This window comes from Spinacia oleracea, chromosome 1, assembly GCF_020520425.1.
Source record: "Spinacia oleracea cultivar Varoflay chromosome 1, BTI_SOV_V1, whole genome shotgun sequence".
NCBI classification, from domain to species: Eukaryota; Viridiplantae; Streptophyta; class Magnoliopsida; order Caryophyllales; family Amaranthaceae; genus Spinacia; species Spinacia oleracea.
The window spans coordinates 127,364,493-127,384,425 of NC_079487.1; the positions used below are offsets into that span (position 1 = coordinate 127,364,493).

Here is a 19,933-nt window from a genome sequence, read left to right on the forward strand (position 1 = left end):
TCCATGACTTAGTCCGGAATTATTTGTCACATTAAATTTTTAGAGTAGTTCTATCTTTCTTCCCTCTCGGATCCCCCACTTCATTAAGTAAGGAACATGTTTGAAATTTTAGGTACAAGTGTACAATGTATTTCTACTAAGTTGTGTGACTATTTTTCAAACATTTTCAAAATAACACACATTTATTAATTCGTATTTTCAGATGGATTATAAAATCTAAAGGAATTAATTTTATTTATTTTAAAAAGCAAATCTTTTTAAAAGAGAAAAGTTTCCCTCTTTTTAGTATTTCGGGAAACAAACAGGTTCTTATCTGTTGAAACTAATATGTGTAATTCTGTAGTGTTTAGAAGGAGAAATGCAAACGTGCAATTGTACATTTTTTTTTAAAAAAAAACAGTTGTTTAATTAACTTGATATTTTCCCTTGACATTCAAAAATTATGATGCAGAAATGTGGATACAGTTGGATTTAACCAAATTACAGTTCACACTAAGCTACAAAGATAGACAAATCTACATAATTTAGCTGAGACATGATTCCTTAAGATGACATGATGGTCCAAAAATGACAAAACCAAAATAAAAAACGGATGTAATGGCGTAGACGAGATTCGATCCCAAGATACGTACCATTATTATTCGTATATCGAAGATAAACAGACCCATCATGTTTCATCATCATGTAACCACGTCGAATCAATAATGACTAATCCATGAACAAATTTTCAAATCCCATTAGTCAAATGATTCACAAATTAAAAACATTACCAAAAAAAAAAAAAAAAAAGGATCCTTTTTACATTCATCTTTCTTTTTGTCTCCCTCTCTTTGTTCTAAACATGGAACCAAAAAGTTTGGTTAGTAGGGAAATTATGTAAATGAGAGTACTAATAATAAGTAAAAAAAAGCGCATTATGATTAAAACCAACATTAGTCAAAAAATAATAATGAGCTAAATTATAATTAGCTGATCGATCGATAATAATCAAATTAATCATTGCGCTTTCGCTTCCTGGCCACCACCATTAGCAAAATTAAACTCCAGCGCTGAACCAAGAACTCCACCACAATTCATACCCACATTACTATTATTAGTATTATTATTGTTGTTGTTACTGCTATTATTAGTATTTCCATGTTTTCCGTTACTACTGGTAGTGATACTAGTAGTTGCAGTACTGATACCAGTGTTGTCATTCCGTTGCGACGAAGCTAATGCCAAAGCCGCACCCGAAACGGTTGCGGAACCAGTAGCGGTTGCGGTTGCGGTAGGGATAACGGTTGCGGAAGCGGTGGCGATTGCGATTGCAGAAGGGGAAGCGGAGTGTTTGTTGTTGTGCATCCAGACTTTGAACACACATCTATCAACACCCACTTCTTTGCAAAAATCTTGTACTAATTTTTCTTCTCCTTTTTTCAGCCTCCATCCGATTTTCTCGGAAAATTCGTACATTTTCTCCTTTTGGTCTTGGCTGAATTTGGTCCTGAATCTCTTCTTGCTTTGGAAACTCCCATTTTGCCCTCCGCTTCCGACTCCGTTGTTGCTGGTGTAGTACCCCATCACAATTCCTCCTCCGCCACTTCCGACGGTGGTTGGAGTCTGCATCATCTCGTGATCTGATGGTCCTGAGGGGCTTTGAGCATGGCCGCTTAAGGAGAGGAGGAGCTGTGAGGCTGATGGAGGAGAGTGAGCCCTACGCGCCGCCGAAGGTGGAATTAGGTGGTGGAGAGGAGCAGGGTCGTCAGGGTCACGGCGGTGAAAGTTACGGTGGCAGCCACAAGCGGCGCACGTGAGTGAAGTGGGGTCCAACAGGTTAGCAGTGGGACCCGGCATGAACTCACAGCATCCGTCTAGCGCGTGTCCACCAATGCTCGCCGCGTGGTTCTTCATGCACTCCTTGTACGACACGTGCTGCTCCAGCTGACTGTTGTTGCTGCTGCTGTTGTTGTTGTGGTGGTGGTGGTGGAGGTGGATCCTTTTAGCCGGCGGAAGATGCGGTGGAGTGTCGGTATCAGAATCAGGGGTTCTAGGAAATGCGGTGTTTGTTGCGGCGGAGGTGGCGGTGGGGCCACTAATAAAGTCCATGGCCATGGTGGTGGAAGGTGGTTGGTTTAAGGAGGCAAAAGAACAAACGGTGGGAGAAAAGGGGGGGAGAGAGAGAGGTTTTGTGGGTAATGTTGGGAGATTTTGTTAGAAAAGAAAGGTTTATGAAATAATAATAAGGGGTTGTTTGTTTGGTGGGGTTAGTTGTTGTTGAGAAGGGTAATAAATACTTATGTCTCAGACTCTACTTAAAATAGGAGGGTATGTTTAAGTTTTTTTAGATTTATTTTTAAATTTTTAGGGCATGAAATTTTAAAGGGAGAGGTAATATGGACACGTGGCAGATTGGGAGTATGGCAGGCCACATGAACCCCACTACGAGGCATAATTTGATTCGTAAGATATGGTTAATCTCCCCCCTTCTTCTTTAAGATTAGGCTAACTTTGATCATTTGATTTCTAACTTGACTACTACTATAACATCTTTCCCACTAATGCTTAGTTTAGGGTTGTCATTTAATAAAAAGTAATGTTGTGATCCTCTTGGATTTTTTAGATGTTAATTTTCTTCTTCTTCCTTTACTTCCGGTATCGTATTCAGGTAAAGTTCAACAGCAACAACCTCTTATAATTCAAAATATTTAATTCAAAGAGTTACAATTACTTTTCCGTCTTTTACGGGTCAAGCTTTAACCCAAGATACGCATAACCTAAAATGTGGATAGTCATTATTACATTAGCAATTTATTGCAAATTACAACCAAACAAAAGTTGTTATTTAGATACAAAATCAAACCAAATTAGCCTAATTTGGTCAAAAATAAAAGTTAACTCTCATCAGTCTCACTGATGCTTATCAGTTTATGGAGATCACTTAATTAACGTAAAATATTGTGATCCTCGTGGATTGTTCATACATTTTCTTCCTTTTCAACTTTAATTTCTTGTGTTTTGTATAACAATTCAAAAAATCAACAAACGACCTCTTACAATTCAATTTTTTAAATTCTAAGTATCTTAATTAGTTAAATCCCCCTTTTACAGATTAAAATCGATTCAGCCCATGACACAAGCTAAAACGTGGATGATCAGTGATACTGATTTATTACAATTTACAACAAAACAAAAGTTGTTACTAGGATACTAAATCGAACCCAAATTAGCTTAGTTTGGTCAAAAAGAAAAGTTAACATTCTTCCCACTAATGCTTGGTTTAGGGTATTCATTAAATGATACAAAATGTTGTGATCTTCTTGGATTAAATTCAAACGTCTTCTTCTTCTACTCTAATGACATTGGAGTACTTCGTATGTCATATTCAAATAAAGTTTAGCAAGTCAACAATGACTTGATGTACAGATATAAAAAATAAAAATAAAAATCCTTATATTTTTATTTTATTTTTTTTAAAAAAAAAAGGAAATGTACACAAAAGTTAGGATAGTTTTCTCTCAATACTGTACTCTAACTTATCTAAGGAAATCAAATAAGAAAATATATTGTCTGCGAAAGGATCAATATTTAGTTGACTATTAATGTGATGACCAATGAATGCTAAGTAATCAACAGTTCGGTTAGCTTCTCGATATACATGTCTCGAATTATGGCTATCGAAATTAAATTGACCTTGTGCACTCTCCCAATTGCAAGGATTTCAAGGTTGATTAAATAAGATCGACAAAGATTGGCACTTAATTATATAAAAATCCTTATACGAAGTATTAATTATTAATTAAGTTGCATTCATTAAAATTTTCGTCATTTCTTCACTCAATAATACGAAGTATAGCTTCTTGTCAAAAATAAAAATAAAATACAAAGTATAGATAATGTGATACAAGATTAAAAAATTAAAAAATTTACCATATTCGATATGCATGTAATTTAAAATTATGTTAATTTAATACTTTGAAATAAAGGATAAACATTCAAAAGCATAAAATTTCATTAGGAGCAAACCTACACAAGCAACTCGTGCATGTAAGACTAGTGGATATATAATCGAACTAAATTAGTTATAGTTGGTAAAAATGAATTATAGTTTATACACAAATTAAAGGCATTATATAAATTTTGTAAACAGTAAGATAAACACCACTCTTTCCTACTACTACGGAGTAATACAATGCATCAAAAAAACTACGGAATAATACAAAAGTGATTTGATAGATTATTATTTATTTTATTGATGATATTTAACTATTTATATTTCATTTTGTGCGATGATTAAATTGGGACGGAAGTTGAACATGGATCACGCTGAGTAAGAAGAAGCATTGAGTTGCAAAATAATGGAGAATTTCTTTATTAGCAAACATGTAAATCCTTGCTTTGTTAAAAACTCGACCTGAAAACTCGAGTGATAGAGTATCCCGACACACCCCGGTCTGATTATGACCTAGAATCTAAAATGACCTGATCCAAACCCGATTTGAGTAAACATTTTGACAACTCTATCCTATTATTTACTTAAATACGCGGTAGAAGCGTTCTAAAATCACTATTTGGAGACACTCCAAAGAATAGTTAGCGGGTATATCGGGGTTGGTATTATTTTTTTTTTTGAATATCGGGGTTGGAAATTGGGGTTTCAGTTCGTGTCATATCAATCAATAGTAATACTATATACTAAAAGACACACCAAGAATGACACATATCATCTCCTGGTGTGTCTTTAGATTTTTATTTTTATTTTTGAATAAAATTTTAATAAAAGAATCTTTTTAAATTTCCTGATTTTTGTCTTATTTTTTTTCTAAAATTTAATTTCATATGTATTATGGCAAAAATTTAACATAATATATTAACACTAATTTGAAAAATATATGTTATGAATGAAAAAATCACATTTTTTTTATGATATTATTGTTTTTATAATATACGTACATAGTAAGTTGCTACTCCGTAATAGCAAGATAGTATTTTAATTTTCATAAACCTTTTTCAAAAAATTATTTATACTCTTAGCCTAGTTACATGCAATAGTTTTACAAAAACAACGTGTAATTATATGTCAATACCCATACAAGCATTTTTTTATTATTATTTTCTTCTATTTTATGTAGCGGGTATGCCGTATGGGTATGGTTATAGTTATGGATATCATTTAATTTTAAAAGAAACGGTTACATGATAAAGGTATGATAAGTTTATTTTATTTTGCCTAACATAAGTATTTTTGTCGAAACCCTAAACACCTAAGATTGCACTAATCACTTTATAATTTGAATAAATAATCATTTGCTCTAATTTTTTTAACAACCCATGATAAAGTTTGATATGATTTTGTTTATTAAAAATGTATTCTAAATAAATTAGTCAGAATAGAGAAAAAAATTATTTAGTCTCATCCATGCGTTATACGGGACCTAGCCTAGTGTCCTTCTAAGTTATAGCCTTCGTGTGTCACTTATTTAATTAATTAAAAATCAATCATTTAATATTATTGGTAAATGTGGATGATGTGATAAGGGGAAAGCTAGATGAATAGACCTTACAATGACGAGACATAATATTCGATCGATCTATAGAAAGCAAATTAAACAAAAATCTATCCATCTCTAAAATATCGCCTAGCTAAATTTGATTTTTCAAGTTGGTCAAAACACGACTTAAAATATAAATATTTCTAATTCTACGCTAAAAATTAATATTCCAAAAATATATATTGAAACAAATCTACTCCACATTACTATATTATTTATTAATTAGAATTTATGGACAAAGTTTTCAAATTTTCCAAAGTTTAACCGAAAATATTGTAATGGGGCAATATTTTAGGCCGGAGGGAGTATGATTTTTTTTTTTTTTTAATGTGGTCAATTTTGCATTTGTACTCTAATTATGCTGTCATTTCTCTTTGTATAATTTGATTTAATACCTATCTAAACTTGAGCACTACTTGGAGTTGGATCCTATTAACTTACATATTATAATGTTTTGTTTATATACTCAAGAACTCTAATCAAACAAACGAATTTGCAGATGCTATATAAAAGAGTTTTAAAATTCAAAACTGTTATTTGAGTCTAGGGGTGAGTGTGGATACACGGGAAGGGAGGTGATGAAGAGGGGATGAATTTTATTTTGTACCTCTCGAGATAGGGGTTGGGAGGAGTGAGTATCATTCCTATCGTGGATTGAGGGGATGGAGATGAGAATTATAGGCGGGTGCAGGTGTGCAGGCCCTGCTCCATCTCAAGGTCATCTCTAACTCAATAAAGGAAATGGTCTAGATAAGCGTTAAGTGACCGGGTAATGAGGTTGACGGGACGACTGTGTGAGTATTAAGTGGGTAATTAATACGACAGAAGTGAAGGGTGGGTGAGATAAATTTATGTTTGACACAAGTGGTGAATTAGAATGAATTTTTTTTTTTATCTATGTACCCTTATTTGTTTTAATTATTTTAATAAGTAAGCACCGAATGAGCAATAACAAATTTATCCATCATTAATTATTTTATATTTGGGGAATATCGGTAAACTCTATTTTGATGATAATTATATACCATATTTCATATAAATTTATATTTAGATTGTAAATTGTACATCGCACGGGTATTATACTAGTACCTATCTAAACTTGAGCACTACTTGGAGTTGGATCCTCTGCGGTTCTTTTGTAACTAGATAGTCTAATTAGTTTTATAGTTGGAAATTCGAAAATGTGTTATCTATGTAAAATTTAAAAAATCATGACACCTGTTTTTAGTTTAGTATAGAAAGATTCTTTAATTGAATGACTTAGACGAGATTAGTTCTCAAGTCTTAGATACAATAATTCCGATATTTTAAGTCTTTAACCAACTAAATTTGTTGATGCAAAAGTCGATTTAAAAACTACTCAATGGAAATAGGAGGAGTGAGGAGAAACAATGCTGAGATGAATCTAGGGTTGTAAGAGTTAAGGCGACCACATTGTAAAGTAGGAGTAATTTTTCTCTTTGTAAATGCGTATAATTGGTGATATCTTAGACCGTAATTTGACTTTAATAATGATAATTATAAAACTTGAATAATATAATAGTTCCAATAAATTCCCATATAGTACAAATAAGTCTTTAAATTTATCTTTAATCGTCTTTAAATAAAAATAGTGGTCCAATATTCCAATAAATCGAATAATAAACTTTAATAGAATAGTAATCTTTAGAAGTTGTTATCTACTACGTATTCTAGTTAGTACTCCAAATAAAGGATGATTTTTTACAAAGCAATCTTGAAGCTAAGTAAGTTGATCCCCACTCTCATTTTGTTTTTGTGGACAAGAGAGATTTTTGAGAACGTACCACCGCAATCTCTTGGTTGGATATTATTGCCTACGGCTCATAAGAATCTAATCAGAATAAAGTTGTTGATTAGGATTCTCAAGTTGAAATGTTATTTTATTTTTTGTTTTTTTGTTTTTTTGGTTGGTATGGAAGGAGATTATTAGCAAAGTGCCATTGATCCCGCGACTCGAGGGATCAAACCCGGAGTCGGGTTGTGTTTTAACATAAAAACTAAGGTCTAAACTTATGTAATTGGACGAGCTTTTCGGGCTAGACTCAGGTTTGGGTTTCTTTAGGCCTAGTCATTGAGGACCAATTTTACCGGCCCACAAACTTATACTATGTGCGTAGTAATTGTTAAAAATAATCTTTTCCTCCTAAATAATTGTCATTTCAGTGTCTCCACGGTAATTTGGGAAATAAAAACTAGATACTTCGTATATTCTTTGTGTTATTAAAAAAATATTTATTAAGACAATCAATTCCAATACGAGTACAAATCAATCGTTGAAGCTCCTGAAAATAATATTACTCTTAAATTCCACTTAAAACGACTCTAATTTCCACCATACTCCTACCTCTTAAATTTATATTCCCCACTTCATGTACGGAGTATAATAATGACCGATATTGTTGTGCACAACTTTTTTTGTTTTGTTTGAGAAAAATATTGCTGTGCACAACTTAAGTTAATAAAGTGGAATTATGTTGATATATTAAACACGGCAATTATTTAATTACGGGGAAGTAAAGCTTGATAATTTTTATTAGAATGAAAAAGAAAAAAAGGGTGGGATGTTATGGTTGTGGGTATTTATTGTAAATTCTATGCGTTGAAATGAGAGTTTAGCGAAAATAAATGTGGAAAAACAGTAGTACGAAAACACTATTACAGCAATCAGACAGTCCTCGTGAAAAAAAAAGGTGTAAGAATTAATGTGTTAACATCAACAAGATCGAGCAATCCAGTTTGTAGCCGACTCAACATCTTCAGTGTACTTCACATCAATTTTCACCATTCTTTCGCGGCTTCAATTCCCTATAACTTGTAACTCTTGTACTCAGCTCCCGGGTGAAATATTTATTGGGTGTTTTTAACATAACTTGTTCGAGTAAAGTAATCTTTGGCACATCAAAATTTTAATCTTGACACATTTCATGTGAGTAGAGCACATAAAAGTGTGTTTTTTTTTCTTCTTACAAGGTGTGCCAAAATCATTCCGTTTTTCGAGTGTAAGTGCTACGAGTATCTATTAAACTAGATTTCCAACTCGTGCAAACACTGATGTGTAGAGTTTTTTCCGGTCCTAAGAACATAAAATAGTGAAATTAATGATGTTATTCTGCATCAAATAGCTTAAAAGAGCATCTTCAATGGTTGTAGCTAGGGCTAACTTGAAATTTACTACTTATAAAAGTTTCAAGGTAATAGCTAGACCATTGGCCGGAGTGAAAATAAAAAATTAGATTGGCCAATTAAATTAGCTTAAACGACAACTAGCTGCTACTAGTTGTCAAATAATTAACTGACAAGTGATACTAATTTAAATAACAAGCTAGTTGTTAGCAATTGGAGCACAAATTAGCTAGCAAATAAATAGCTTGAAATGCTAGTTGGTATAACAAGCTAATTGTCAAATTAGCTTGGTATTGGAGATGCTCTAAATGCTCTAATTGCCAAACAAAGCCTCTATACTTTTGTTAAAAATTAACGATAAAATAGCATATTGTACGTGACAAAATTTGCTTGCCCAAGCTAATCCGCTCGTCCGAACTAATTTCCCATTTAAACTTCAATTGTGAAGCTAGTAGTTTGGAATTTCTAAAAACTACTACTAAGTCTTTATATATAACCATTAATTGGAGTTTATCACAGCAAATCAAATGCATTGTTAAACTTTAAGTCAATGGTAAAAGTTGTTTCGCGAATTTCAGGTGGTGTTAAACTCACTTATATTATCTTATCTTAACTTATTACCACTTGTTTTATCTATATCATTTTATCTTACTTTAGTGGCCATTCTTGAAAGGTATAAAAATATGTTATTTGAACTTATTGATCCTTATTTTATACTCCGTAAGAAGTATTTCGTATTATATTATCTGAAGTTATTGACTCTTATCTGATCTTATCTTAATATAAATGAAATAAGTTAAAATAAGGCGAAGATAATAGAGATTAGACTTGTTTAAGGAGCTGAAATATCGTTTCAATTGAGGTGAAAAATAAAAAATGACATCTACCTATATTAAATGAATTAATTGATGATTTGTTAGAATAAATTGAATATTTTTAAAATGAGAACGTGGTTGTTTAGCGATCTTAAGTTTGATTCCTCGGTTGTGGTAGAGTGAAGAATGTCATACCCAAAAAAAGAAAGCGAAGAATCTCAATCCATTTAGGTGCTAACTTTTTGGACCACCATTTTCCCAAAATGCTAATCTCGCATTTCAATTTTTTTAAATTACTAATTATATTAAAATATTGAGTAGAGTTTTATATAAAGTTGGCGGGACACCCCGCTAAGCCTGGTCCATCCATCTCCGTTTAAATAGCGTGCTTGAACAATGGTTTTGGAAAAAAAATAAAAATTTGGATGGGCAAGCCCAGCCAAATAATGTTAACGGGGCGGACACAGGCATGATAAATATTTGTCGCGGGCAACCTGTCCGACCCGTTTATTAAAGAAAGTAAATTTATTTTATATTTTTTTAGTTAGTCGTTTATACTTGTATTTTTTCATTTCTTAAGTAATACGTAGTACAAAGTAGAAAAACACTGGATCTTGACTTTTTAGTGGGTAAAATTTTTCATTTTTATTAAATTATTTATTGGGTGATGATAAAGGTCGCAAGTTGCGACAATATTTAGTTGTCGCAATCTTACGTGTCGGAGTTTAATTGGTACATATAGGCGCCACGTATGTTATGTGTCATCAAAATATTTTTACTATCAATACAATATTTTTACTATGTAAATATATAAATAAGGTAGTCGGTATAAATAAGGAAACAAATTAGAATATTATGATTTTCCTACCTTTTTTTCAAACATGTATAATAGATTATATAAGTTAAATATTTTAGTTTCCAATTTAAATCATGACACATAAGCGTGCCATGTCATCATTATGACACGGCTTAAAGGTCGCATGTTGCGACCTTTATCATTTTCGTTATTTATTTAGTACAAATAACTTGATTCTTTCTCACATTGTTACAAGAATATCCCATAATTTTATTTTTTCAATTTGTTTTATAAGCTGGAACTCAAAAATGTAGAGATCATTAAGCAGAACAAAAAAATTAACCATAAATACAAAAATTAATTCATTATATTTAGTAAAAAAAAATTAAAATATTTTTAGGACCGGTTAGCCCACGGGGCAAGCCCGACCCTTTTAATAGGTGGGTACGAACAAGAAGTCAGCCGTTAAAAAGGGCCTGCATTTTCTATTCTATGCCAGTTGGACATAAAAAATAAGCTTAGGTTTGGCCCGCTACCCGTCCATTCCCGCAAATGATCACCTCTAATTTTATACTACTGCCTCTTAAAACGATCGAGTAACTTAAAATAAGTTTATTAAAGATACTTGTAGATTATGAATTCCTGTATCAGTCATGGATTGTAGATCCACACATGATCAAACTCCAAAGTAAATATGGTCGGATTTGAGTCACGGTATTACGCGTACGGCATACATAGATCATAGATTCATACGGATAGCATTAGAAAAGAGCAGTGGATGATAAAACAAAACAGGTAAAATGTTGATAGCATTAGAAAAGAGCAGTGGGATTAGAATAGTAGTTTCTGACAATGTAAACATTCTTACTGTACAATAATTCATAATGACACGCGTGATAAGAGAGTAGAGGCAGTAACTAATTTTGAATTTTGACTAAACCAAGTAAAACTTCACAATGTCACTTTGTAGGCCACATCTAAGATTCCACCATTTTTACGTTTCTACTTCCCCATTATTAGTCCCCTGTCTTGCCTAGCTATGGGGATCAAAACCCATATCTATTTTCCAAATTACTTGCAATTATTTGCCGCATTAACATTTTTTTTTAGCTTTTCACTTTTTAATTTGGCTTTTACATCTAACCCATATTCAACAACTATTTTCCACAAGGGTTAATTATATAGATATAGAATGATATAGATATTAAATGATGTACGTGCCGAAAGTTAGTAGCAAAAACCTAATCCGTATCTTAGAACTAAACTATGTTCTCTTCACTTTAAAGGAGAGTGCATGTTTGAGACAATGTTTTTTTTTTACAAGGTAAGAAGAAAAGGAAAAGCACTAGGAGACCCTCCTCACGAGGGGCATTCCTAATGCATTAGAAGAAATGATAGGAAATAAAGTAGAGTTATTATAAATATCAATATCTAAGCTAGTAGAAACAAGATGTCTAACATTAGCGATCCAATCTGCTGCTTTATTTGCTTCATTGTAGACGTGTGTGATTTTCCAATTGCAGAAAGAATTCAGGAGAATCCCAATATCAGTAATAATATGATCAATAATGTGAAACATGGGGGTATGAGTTTGTGTAATTTAGGCACTAAGGCCCTATTCTTTTGTGATAAAATATACTCCATATGTACGGTAGGCTTAGTACACCTTGTAATTGGAATGTCACAACTCACAAATTCGAACCTCGCCAATCGCTTATACTTGGTATTAATTTTCTTCCTCTTACCGATAAAAAAAGTTTAAAGAAAAAACTGATGGAATTATAAAGTTAAAAGAGTAGTCCATTATTAAAGTGTGCCTAAAGGCCTTGAATGGTGTACGGTGTACCCCGTATTGTTTACTCCGTAATCCCGTATGTGTAATGTGCCGTGCCCCCCAAAAAATGACAAGCTTAATTAGGACGATGAAGCCAAGGAAGACAATTTGCAAATATTAAAAAAGGATGACGTATGCAGCTCAAAGTTCAACGAAATCATGAAAGTCAAGCAATCCTAGTCAACTAGCACAATGACATCACTCACATCACTAGCTGTACAATTAACATGCCTCTATATATTAAAATAATAATAATATAAATAAATAATAATAAATAATTAGTGCTAGGCCCTAATTAAGAGAAAGTATGACCTACGAGATAAGCTAGCTAGCCTAGCTGAGTGATCAGTGATGAGACATGACAACACAATACGGAGTGTAATATGTTAACCATTCTTAATTATTACGAACTACTCCGTAAATGTTATGATCAGTAGACCAGATCCTGTTTAGTTGTTTTAAGCTTCCAGATTTAAGGGCAACGACAACGAGTTTAGTACACTGTACGTACAATCATAGTGAACATGTTATATGTATAAAAGGTAAATAGGTTATTGTTCGATTTTCTATAAAATCATTTGTAAATTACATTATCGTCGTACCTAATTTAAATAAACATATAATTCATATATATTATTATATACGGAGTAATCTCCTATTCCCTCGTGTTTTAATACAGAGTATGAGTTATTTTTGGTCGTCACGGAATTTTTAGGAGGTTTGAGGTACGGAGTATGAGTTATCCTAACTACTCAGTAGTTCATCTTTAGAATTTCCCCTTTTAAAGAGAACTTCTTCATAATTCTCCACCAATTCTTCCTGAGTATCTTATTGTTCGCCCCATGCACGTTGCACCAAATATGCTTTATTAAAATATGGATGGGTGAAATTGAGAAAAGACAAAAGTGGCGGGTCAAATGTATTTTATGTGAGAATAGAGTTACAGTCCATAATCAGTTTAGTAATGGAACAATCTATTGAGAACATACTAAGGGCTTGTTTGGTTGATATGTGAATTGAATTCCCACATGAAGTTGTAATTGAAGGGAATTTAGTTCCCTTGTTAAATTCGTGTGAATTTCTCTAAGTTGTTTGGTTAACAACATGGGAATTAGAAATTCCTATGAACTTTGATTGACCAAGGAGGGATAGGTAATTTACTTCCCATGTTTTGTAGGAATTCAAAATTCCCATAAATTTCAACTTCCTCCGTTTTTACTTTTTTATGTCAACCAAATAACTAGTCAATCTATAAATTCACATGAATTTTCACTTCCCCCATTTTTATATATCAACCAAACAACTCCTAAAATGACAATAGAGTAAACAAATAAGGTTACAGAGAGTACTTTTAATGAAACTATTACTTGAAATTGCATTGTAAAGTGAAGTACTATGTATATATTTTCCCAAAAAATGTGAGTGTGTGATACGGAGTATGTTTTCTCTTTTTCGAATGACCAATAAATCATTACTCCTATAAATTACAATTGCAAAAGAGGGATTTCATCATGTGACGTATTATTTATAGACCCTCATTCTTTACTACGTACTCCGTATTAGACTTGGAACTTTTTTTGTTAACACGTACTCCTTTGTCCGTTTTTAGTTGCTACTACTCCGTACATTCAATTTCTTTTACTTCATTTTAAGAGTTACTTTACATATTTCCATTAAATTAAGATTTTTTTTCAATTAATACTTCGATATAATTAAGAATACTTTAGACGATCTAGTTGATGTATTCAAACATTTTTTTTTAAATTATTCGTACACAATGAATTGGTACAGGTAAAATGATGGATAACGGTCTCAGATCTTTGTGACACACAACACACAAGGATTAGGTTCATGAACTTATGTACTCTTCGAGATGAAAAAGTACAACTTACAAGTACCCATGTTTGATTGTCCCATGATTATCTATCTGGTTAAATGTACTTACTTAGTTATAACTTTAATTTAATTAATTTCTGATCGATTTAACTCTAGACATTTGTCATTAGATCTAATGACAACATTCTATTTAATTAAGCCATGAATTAATTTAATCATGTTTAATTATAACTAAGATGGAGTATAATTTTTATTCTTATTACGTATGGTACAAGGGGTGAGTAAGAGTCCCAGTCGAAATTCCGAGAACCGGAACATGTTCCGATTTAGCGTATCCGTTTGTTCAACTTTTATAATGGAATATTTGTAAAAAAAAAAAAGGTAACTTTATTTATTTATTTTTACATGTAATTCAATCTTTTGGGGTATATTGTTTTTATTCGGGCTAAATTAGTAAATGAACACTTTTGTTTGTGCCTTATCTATTACTCCCTCCGTTTATTTTTGTTCTTTACGTTTTCATTTTTTGATATTTCAAAATGTTTTTTACATTTCCTTTTATATTATCACACAAATGTTTGAATATTCTATCAAAATTTGTGTCCAATGATTATTTTAACCAATTAAATTCACTGGGTCATTTAATCTCTTACACTTTTCTATTAAAACATTAAATTTTTCTCATTTTTCCAATATCAGGTTTTTGATAAAAGTGAAAACATTATAAATAAACGTAATTTACTTGTTTAAATAAAAAAAATAGAGAAATCTCAATGCACATTAATTAGATATTAATAAACGTGTAAAATGTCAAATGTAAAGAACAAAAAGAAACGGAGCGAGTACAATATACTAAAATAAACACTAGGAATGACACATGTCACTTCCTGATGTAAAATTTTCCCGCCTAAAATATTTTCCAAAAATATATATCTTTTTATTTTATTTTTATTCTCTACCTTTTTGTAAACTATCTTTGTATGGGAAAAAAAAAGTTAATAAATTATGGCAATAATAGATATCACGTGATAATAATTTTGCTAAATATTTTTTGATAATATTTTAGTCAAATCGGTACTATAGTAATGAAAAAATATATTCACTCGATATGTCGATCAAATTAGCATATTACACATATATAATATGCATATTAGATGAATAAATTTAAATGAGTATGTTGATTTTTTTTTTTATAATTATGCAGTATTTTGGGGATATTTAGTTAAATATTTTATAAAATATAATTATCATAATCCGTGCGTGCACGGGATCTAATCTAGTTAACATTATGACTTTGACATAATTTTAGTAAATAAAATAAAATTAAGCGATTAGATTTGGTAATCATGTACCTAACCGGTTTTGGTTCCAAAGCATTGAAGACAAAAAAGGGAAACGATTTGAGCCGATTCCTAATTTCATTACCCGAAATTAAAACCACACAACTAATTCCAGTTTCAAAACTATAAGCCACTTATTTTAATTTGATAAACCCCTATATTCAACCAGTGGTGTATCCGGGGGGGGTACAGTTGCACCCCCATTCCCTCAGATCCCCAACAGAAAAAAGAGAGGGAAAAAAGAGAGAGAAAAAAAAAGAGAAGGTTGCTGACATAATTATATATAAATACTAAATTAGTCAAAATGAATCACTTATATATTAATGTTTGCCTCAGTGGCAATTGAAGGGAAACCTTATGTTTTCCAAGGCTAGGAAGGCAGTGGCGAAGCTATGTGGGGGGCTAGGTAGGCCATGCCCCCCCACCCCCTAAGATTCTAGTAATATATGATAAAAGTTGCACTTGTGAATAACTTCCTCCTTTGGTTCATTGGTATTTGGTGTTAGCTGCCAAAATTCTAGTTCTGTTTTCGAATCATATGGCTAGCATTTTTTATTTTTTATTGAAGTAATATTCGCTTCTCAAACTTCTTTTATTATTTTCATTACATTTCTTTTTTAGTGCTTAATTTAGATTTTTCATAAAGTGTTATCCAATGGAAATAGAGAATAAGTATGTTGTCCAACAAAATATATATACGTTTAATACTTAGTATATGTTACTTAATTTTTGTTACCTAGCTACTTTAAACATAACAATACTTAGTCGGTGTTACTTAAAACTTCTTTGTTTATGGTGTCCAAGTATTTTAGTGTTTGTATCTTCAAATATTAAGAATTTTCGGTCAATTTATATTTTACTGTAATAAACAACAACAAGTTGAATTTATTATTGAAATTGTAGTATTATATTTTAGGGAATTAGACAAGTACTCCTATATAAAATTTCAGCCCCTCTTATACAAAAGGTCTGGCTTCGCCCCTGTAGGAAGGTCAAAGGTTTGACTCTTGTTACCTGCGTTTCTCTCCAATTGTGTTTCTTTTTAGCTTTACTAGGAGGTGTCTTGTGGAGTATATTTGTATTTTGATTTTAACTTTTTTCTTTTCTTTTAATCATTCTTTGGCTACATGGATTATACTTCTATTATTTTATTTTATTGTCAATTTTAATTTGTTATAATTTTCAAAATTGTAAGTTTGCCTAATGATTATAGATAAAATAAGATATTAAAATTTTGTTGATTCTTGATTCACCGATTTTGAAAATAATACATAAAGAGACTATGTTTTATGACTTATGGATTGTAGATATGTTTATTTCGTACGTAGTACTGTAGTAGCATATACAGAAAATGTAGAACAAATAACTTGCAAAATAAGTTATTGTAAAAAGTGTAATAATTAATTATCGAGTAGGTACAATCAACTAAAGTGTTTCAAACTTTCAGCGTAACAATTTAGTTGATTAATCTGAAAAATCTAAACAATGGATCATAATACAAAAAGGTTACTATTTCTTCGACGGCCCTAAACATCAATAACAGAGTTCTCCGTCGGAAAAATATCAAAGAGTTGTGTACATCCATGATTAATACAATAATGGATGAATATCTAATTATATTAAATTTGGCCCCAAATTTTAATTTAATTTAAATGTTGCCACAATTTTTTTTGGTTACGAGTTTATCCGAAGTTGTGTTTGTTAGTAATTTTGCAACCCCATCTCGAAATTTCTAGATAGGTCACTGTATTTAACTATGCAGTGCAAAATTAAAAGCTACTTTCTTGTACTTGAAAATCATCAAGATATATAGTTCGTATTGTTTTTTTTTTTTGGTACATTCTCATTTTTTAATTACACGTGTATTTAGGTTACCTGAAGCTTATATTTGGTCCTGGATATGCAATTTTATTTTCTTCGGGTCTTTAATTTATGAGACGCCTTATGCATAAAATTGTTGATGTCACCATTAAAATTTTGAACTATACGATGATAAAGTGTAAGCGTTGTTGGATAGAAGACTGGGGAGTCAAGGGGAAGTTCCTTTCCTGCAGGTATTGCTTCTACTGCATTCAAACTTTCCCAGGCGCTGCACAACACAAGTAGGCGCTAATAAAGAGGTTTGCATTAAAAATTATAAGTATTTAATTGATTATAACTAATAGAACTATTTTATCATTATGTGTAGCTATTTGATTAGAAAGTACAACTATTTGGTAACAAATTGTTCTTATACTGACATAAGACGATCACATATAGTGCATGGTTCTTGAGTTCTTACAGTGGTTAAATTAGATGTATCCATAAATACAAAGCCACCAAGGTACATCTTAAAAGTCCATCACAATTGACTAATTAAATAACCAACACAAGTAGTGAAGTTGGTGGAGAATTCGAGGTCACAAGATCGATTCTCATCAATTGCGAAATGCTTTAGAGTGATCCAAGCAAAGACGTACGTAGCTGGACTTACTAACACGTGATAGATATTGCTTCACTTGGCTCTTTCTTCTTATCTAATAAAAAAAAATTGTCAATAATAAAGTCTTGGAAAATTTTGCTAAAAGTAACCTTTTATAATCCAAAATTTGCGAAATAACTTTTAATTTTTTTTTTTGCGAAATAAGACCTTAAACTAAAAAAAAATTGCGAGGCGCAACCAATTGCTCATTTCAAGCATTGACTGAAACTTCCCGGCCAGTGACTTGCATGTGCAGGGCACATGTTCTTCAATTTAGCTAACCACACCCATTTTCCCTCTAAAAACCGTCCTTTGACCAACCCCCCCCCCCCCCCCAAAAAAAAAGCTTTGAACTTTGTTCTTCTTCTCCGAAATCCAAACTTTTTGTAACTTTTAATATGTTTTGATTAACTTTTATATTATGAAAATAAAGTTAATGGATAAACAAAGGTTAAATGATAATCTTATTCATTATTGGTGATTTTGAAGGAATAATTTTATTAAAATGAAAAATGTTATCACTAAATTATACTGGATATATCGAGCTGGATAACTTTTACATATATCGGGTTAATATTTGAGAATTTTGAGTTAACTTTTACTCCGCTTTACAATATTTATCGTGCACATTTTTAAATAATAACTTGTGTAAGCGTATTGCCAACTACTCCCTCATTCTCTTTTTGTTCTTTATGTTTTCCTTTTTGGGTATTTAAAATGTTATTTACATTTCCTTTTATATTATCACATAATGACTTATTAGTTATTATTCTATCAAAATTTGTGTCCAATTATTATTTTAACCAATTAAATTAATTGAGTCATTTAGTATCTCACACTTTTTCATTGGAACATTAAATTTTACTCATTTCCCAATATCAGAATTTTAATAAAAGTGAACATTATAAATAAACGTAATTTATCTTGTTTAAATAAAAAAAATTGAGAAATCTTGTTGCAAATTAATTAGTCGTTATAACGCGTGAAAAATATCAAACGTAAAGAACAAAAAGAGACGAAGGGAGTAACATTTGGAGTATCATTTTCCTCCAACAACTGAACAAGGGGAGGATTCTGCTGACAAAAATCTCTTTGGGGCAATGGCCCACGGGCTAATTAATTTTACCCATAGTAGAACTGGATCACCCAATGCTAACATGAAATGGACGGACCTTAATTTGGGCTCCAACCCACACTATGGCCTATAGGCACTATGCCTCTATGGCAAAACTACGATCATTATAGGCTTTATGCCTTTATGGGCTTATGCCATGCACTATATTTTCTTATGTTTCCTTTACAATTTCATTACTCGTATATTTACACAAATTTTAATTCATGCAAGAAATAAAAACAACTCTTTTTCTAATGCATCCAAACATAGCCCCGGATTCGATGGTATGCATGCTCTCTTTTTTTAGAAATTTTGGCATATTGTTGGAGCAGATATTACTGATCTGGTCAAAAGGTGGTGGTATGGACATGTAGACTTATTTGAAATTAATAGAATGTGCATTGTTTTAATTCCTAAGTGTTCGATCCGAAGTATATGACAGAGTTTAGACCCATTAGCTGTTGTAGTGTGGTCTGCAAAATTATATTAAAAAACCCTGGCAAATAAGCCTAAATGGTTCCTAAATGATATAATTTTCGTTAACCAAAGTGCTTTTGTACCGGGTTACCTCATTACGGATAATTAGAGCTGGTAAAAATTGACCCAACCCACCAACCCAACCTGAATCCAACCCAATAATAAAAGGTTGGGTCAAGATTTTCAACCCGTTTAATTAAATGGGTCAACCCAACCCAACCCATTTAATTAAATGGGTTGGGTCAGGTTGAAATTTTCAACCCGAAAACAACCCGCCTAACCCGTTTAAATTCAACCAAGTATGTAATATAGATATGTAGAATGTTATTTGAAAGATTTTCTCTCATTTTTCCTTCAATATTGAATAATTATTTGACGTTTTGATTCATGTCAATACATATTGAAGTATTACTTTTTGCTATGAGATATGCCACAAAAAAATCACCTCGCAATTCTATAGTCAAGTCAATTTACACTTAAAAGTGGAAAAAAAGAAAATTAAACGGGTCAACTTCAGGTCAACCCGTTTATAGTTGGGTTGGGTTGGGTTGAAAATATCAACCCGTTTAACTAAACATGTCGGGT

General features: G+C 31.8%; 1 protein-coding gene across 1 annotated transcript; it reads right to left on the bottom strand.

Annotated features, from left to right (window-relative positions):
• Positions 1-709: 709 nt before the first annotated feature.
• On the bottom strand, positions 710-2,261 carry LOC110782983 (zinc-finger homeodomain protein 8-like). The gene has a single exon (XM_021987274.2). The coding sequence runs from the start codon at positions 2,092-2,094 to the stop codon at positions 997-999; it is 1,098 nt and encodes a 365-aa protein (XP_021842966.2). The 5' UTR covers positions 2,095-2,261; the 3' UTR covers positions 710-996.
• Positions 2,262-19,933: the final 17,672 nt, after the last annotated feature.

Coding starts and splice junctions, on each gene's coding strand:
- LOC110782983 (XM_021987274.2), bottom strand. CDS start 2,094: ATGGCCATGGACTTTATTAGTGGCCCCACCGCCACCTCCGCCGCAACA.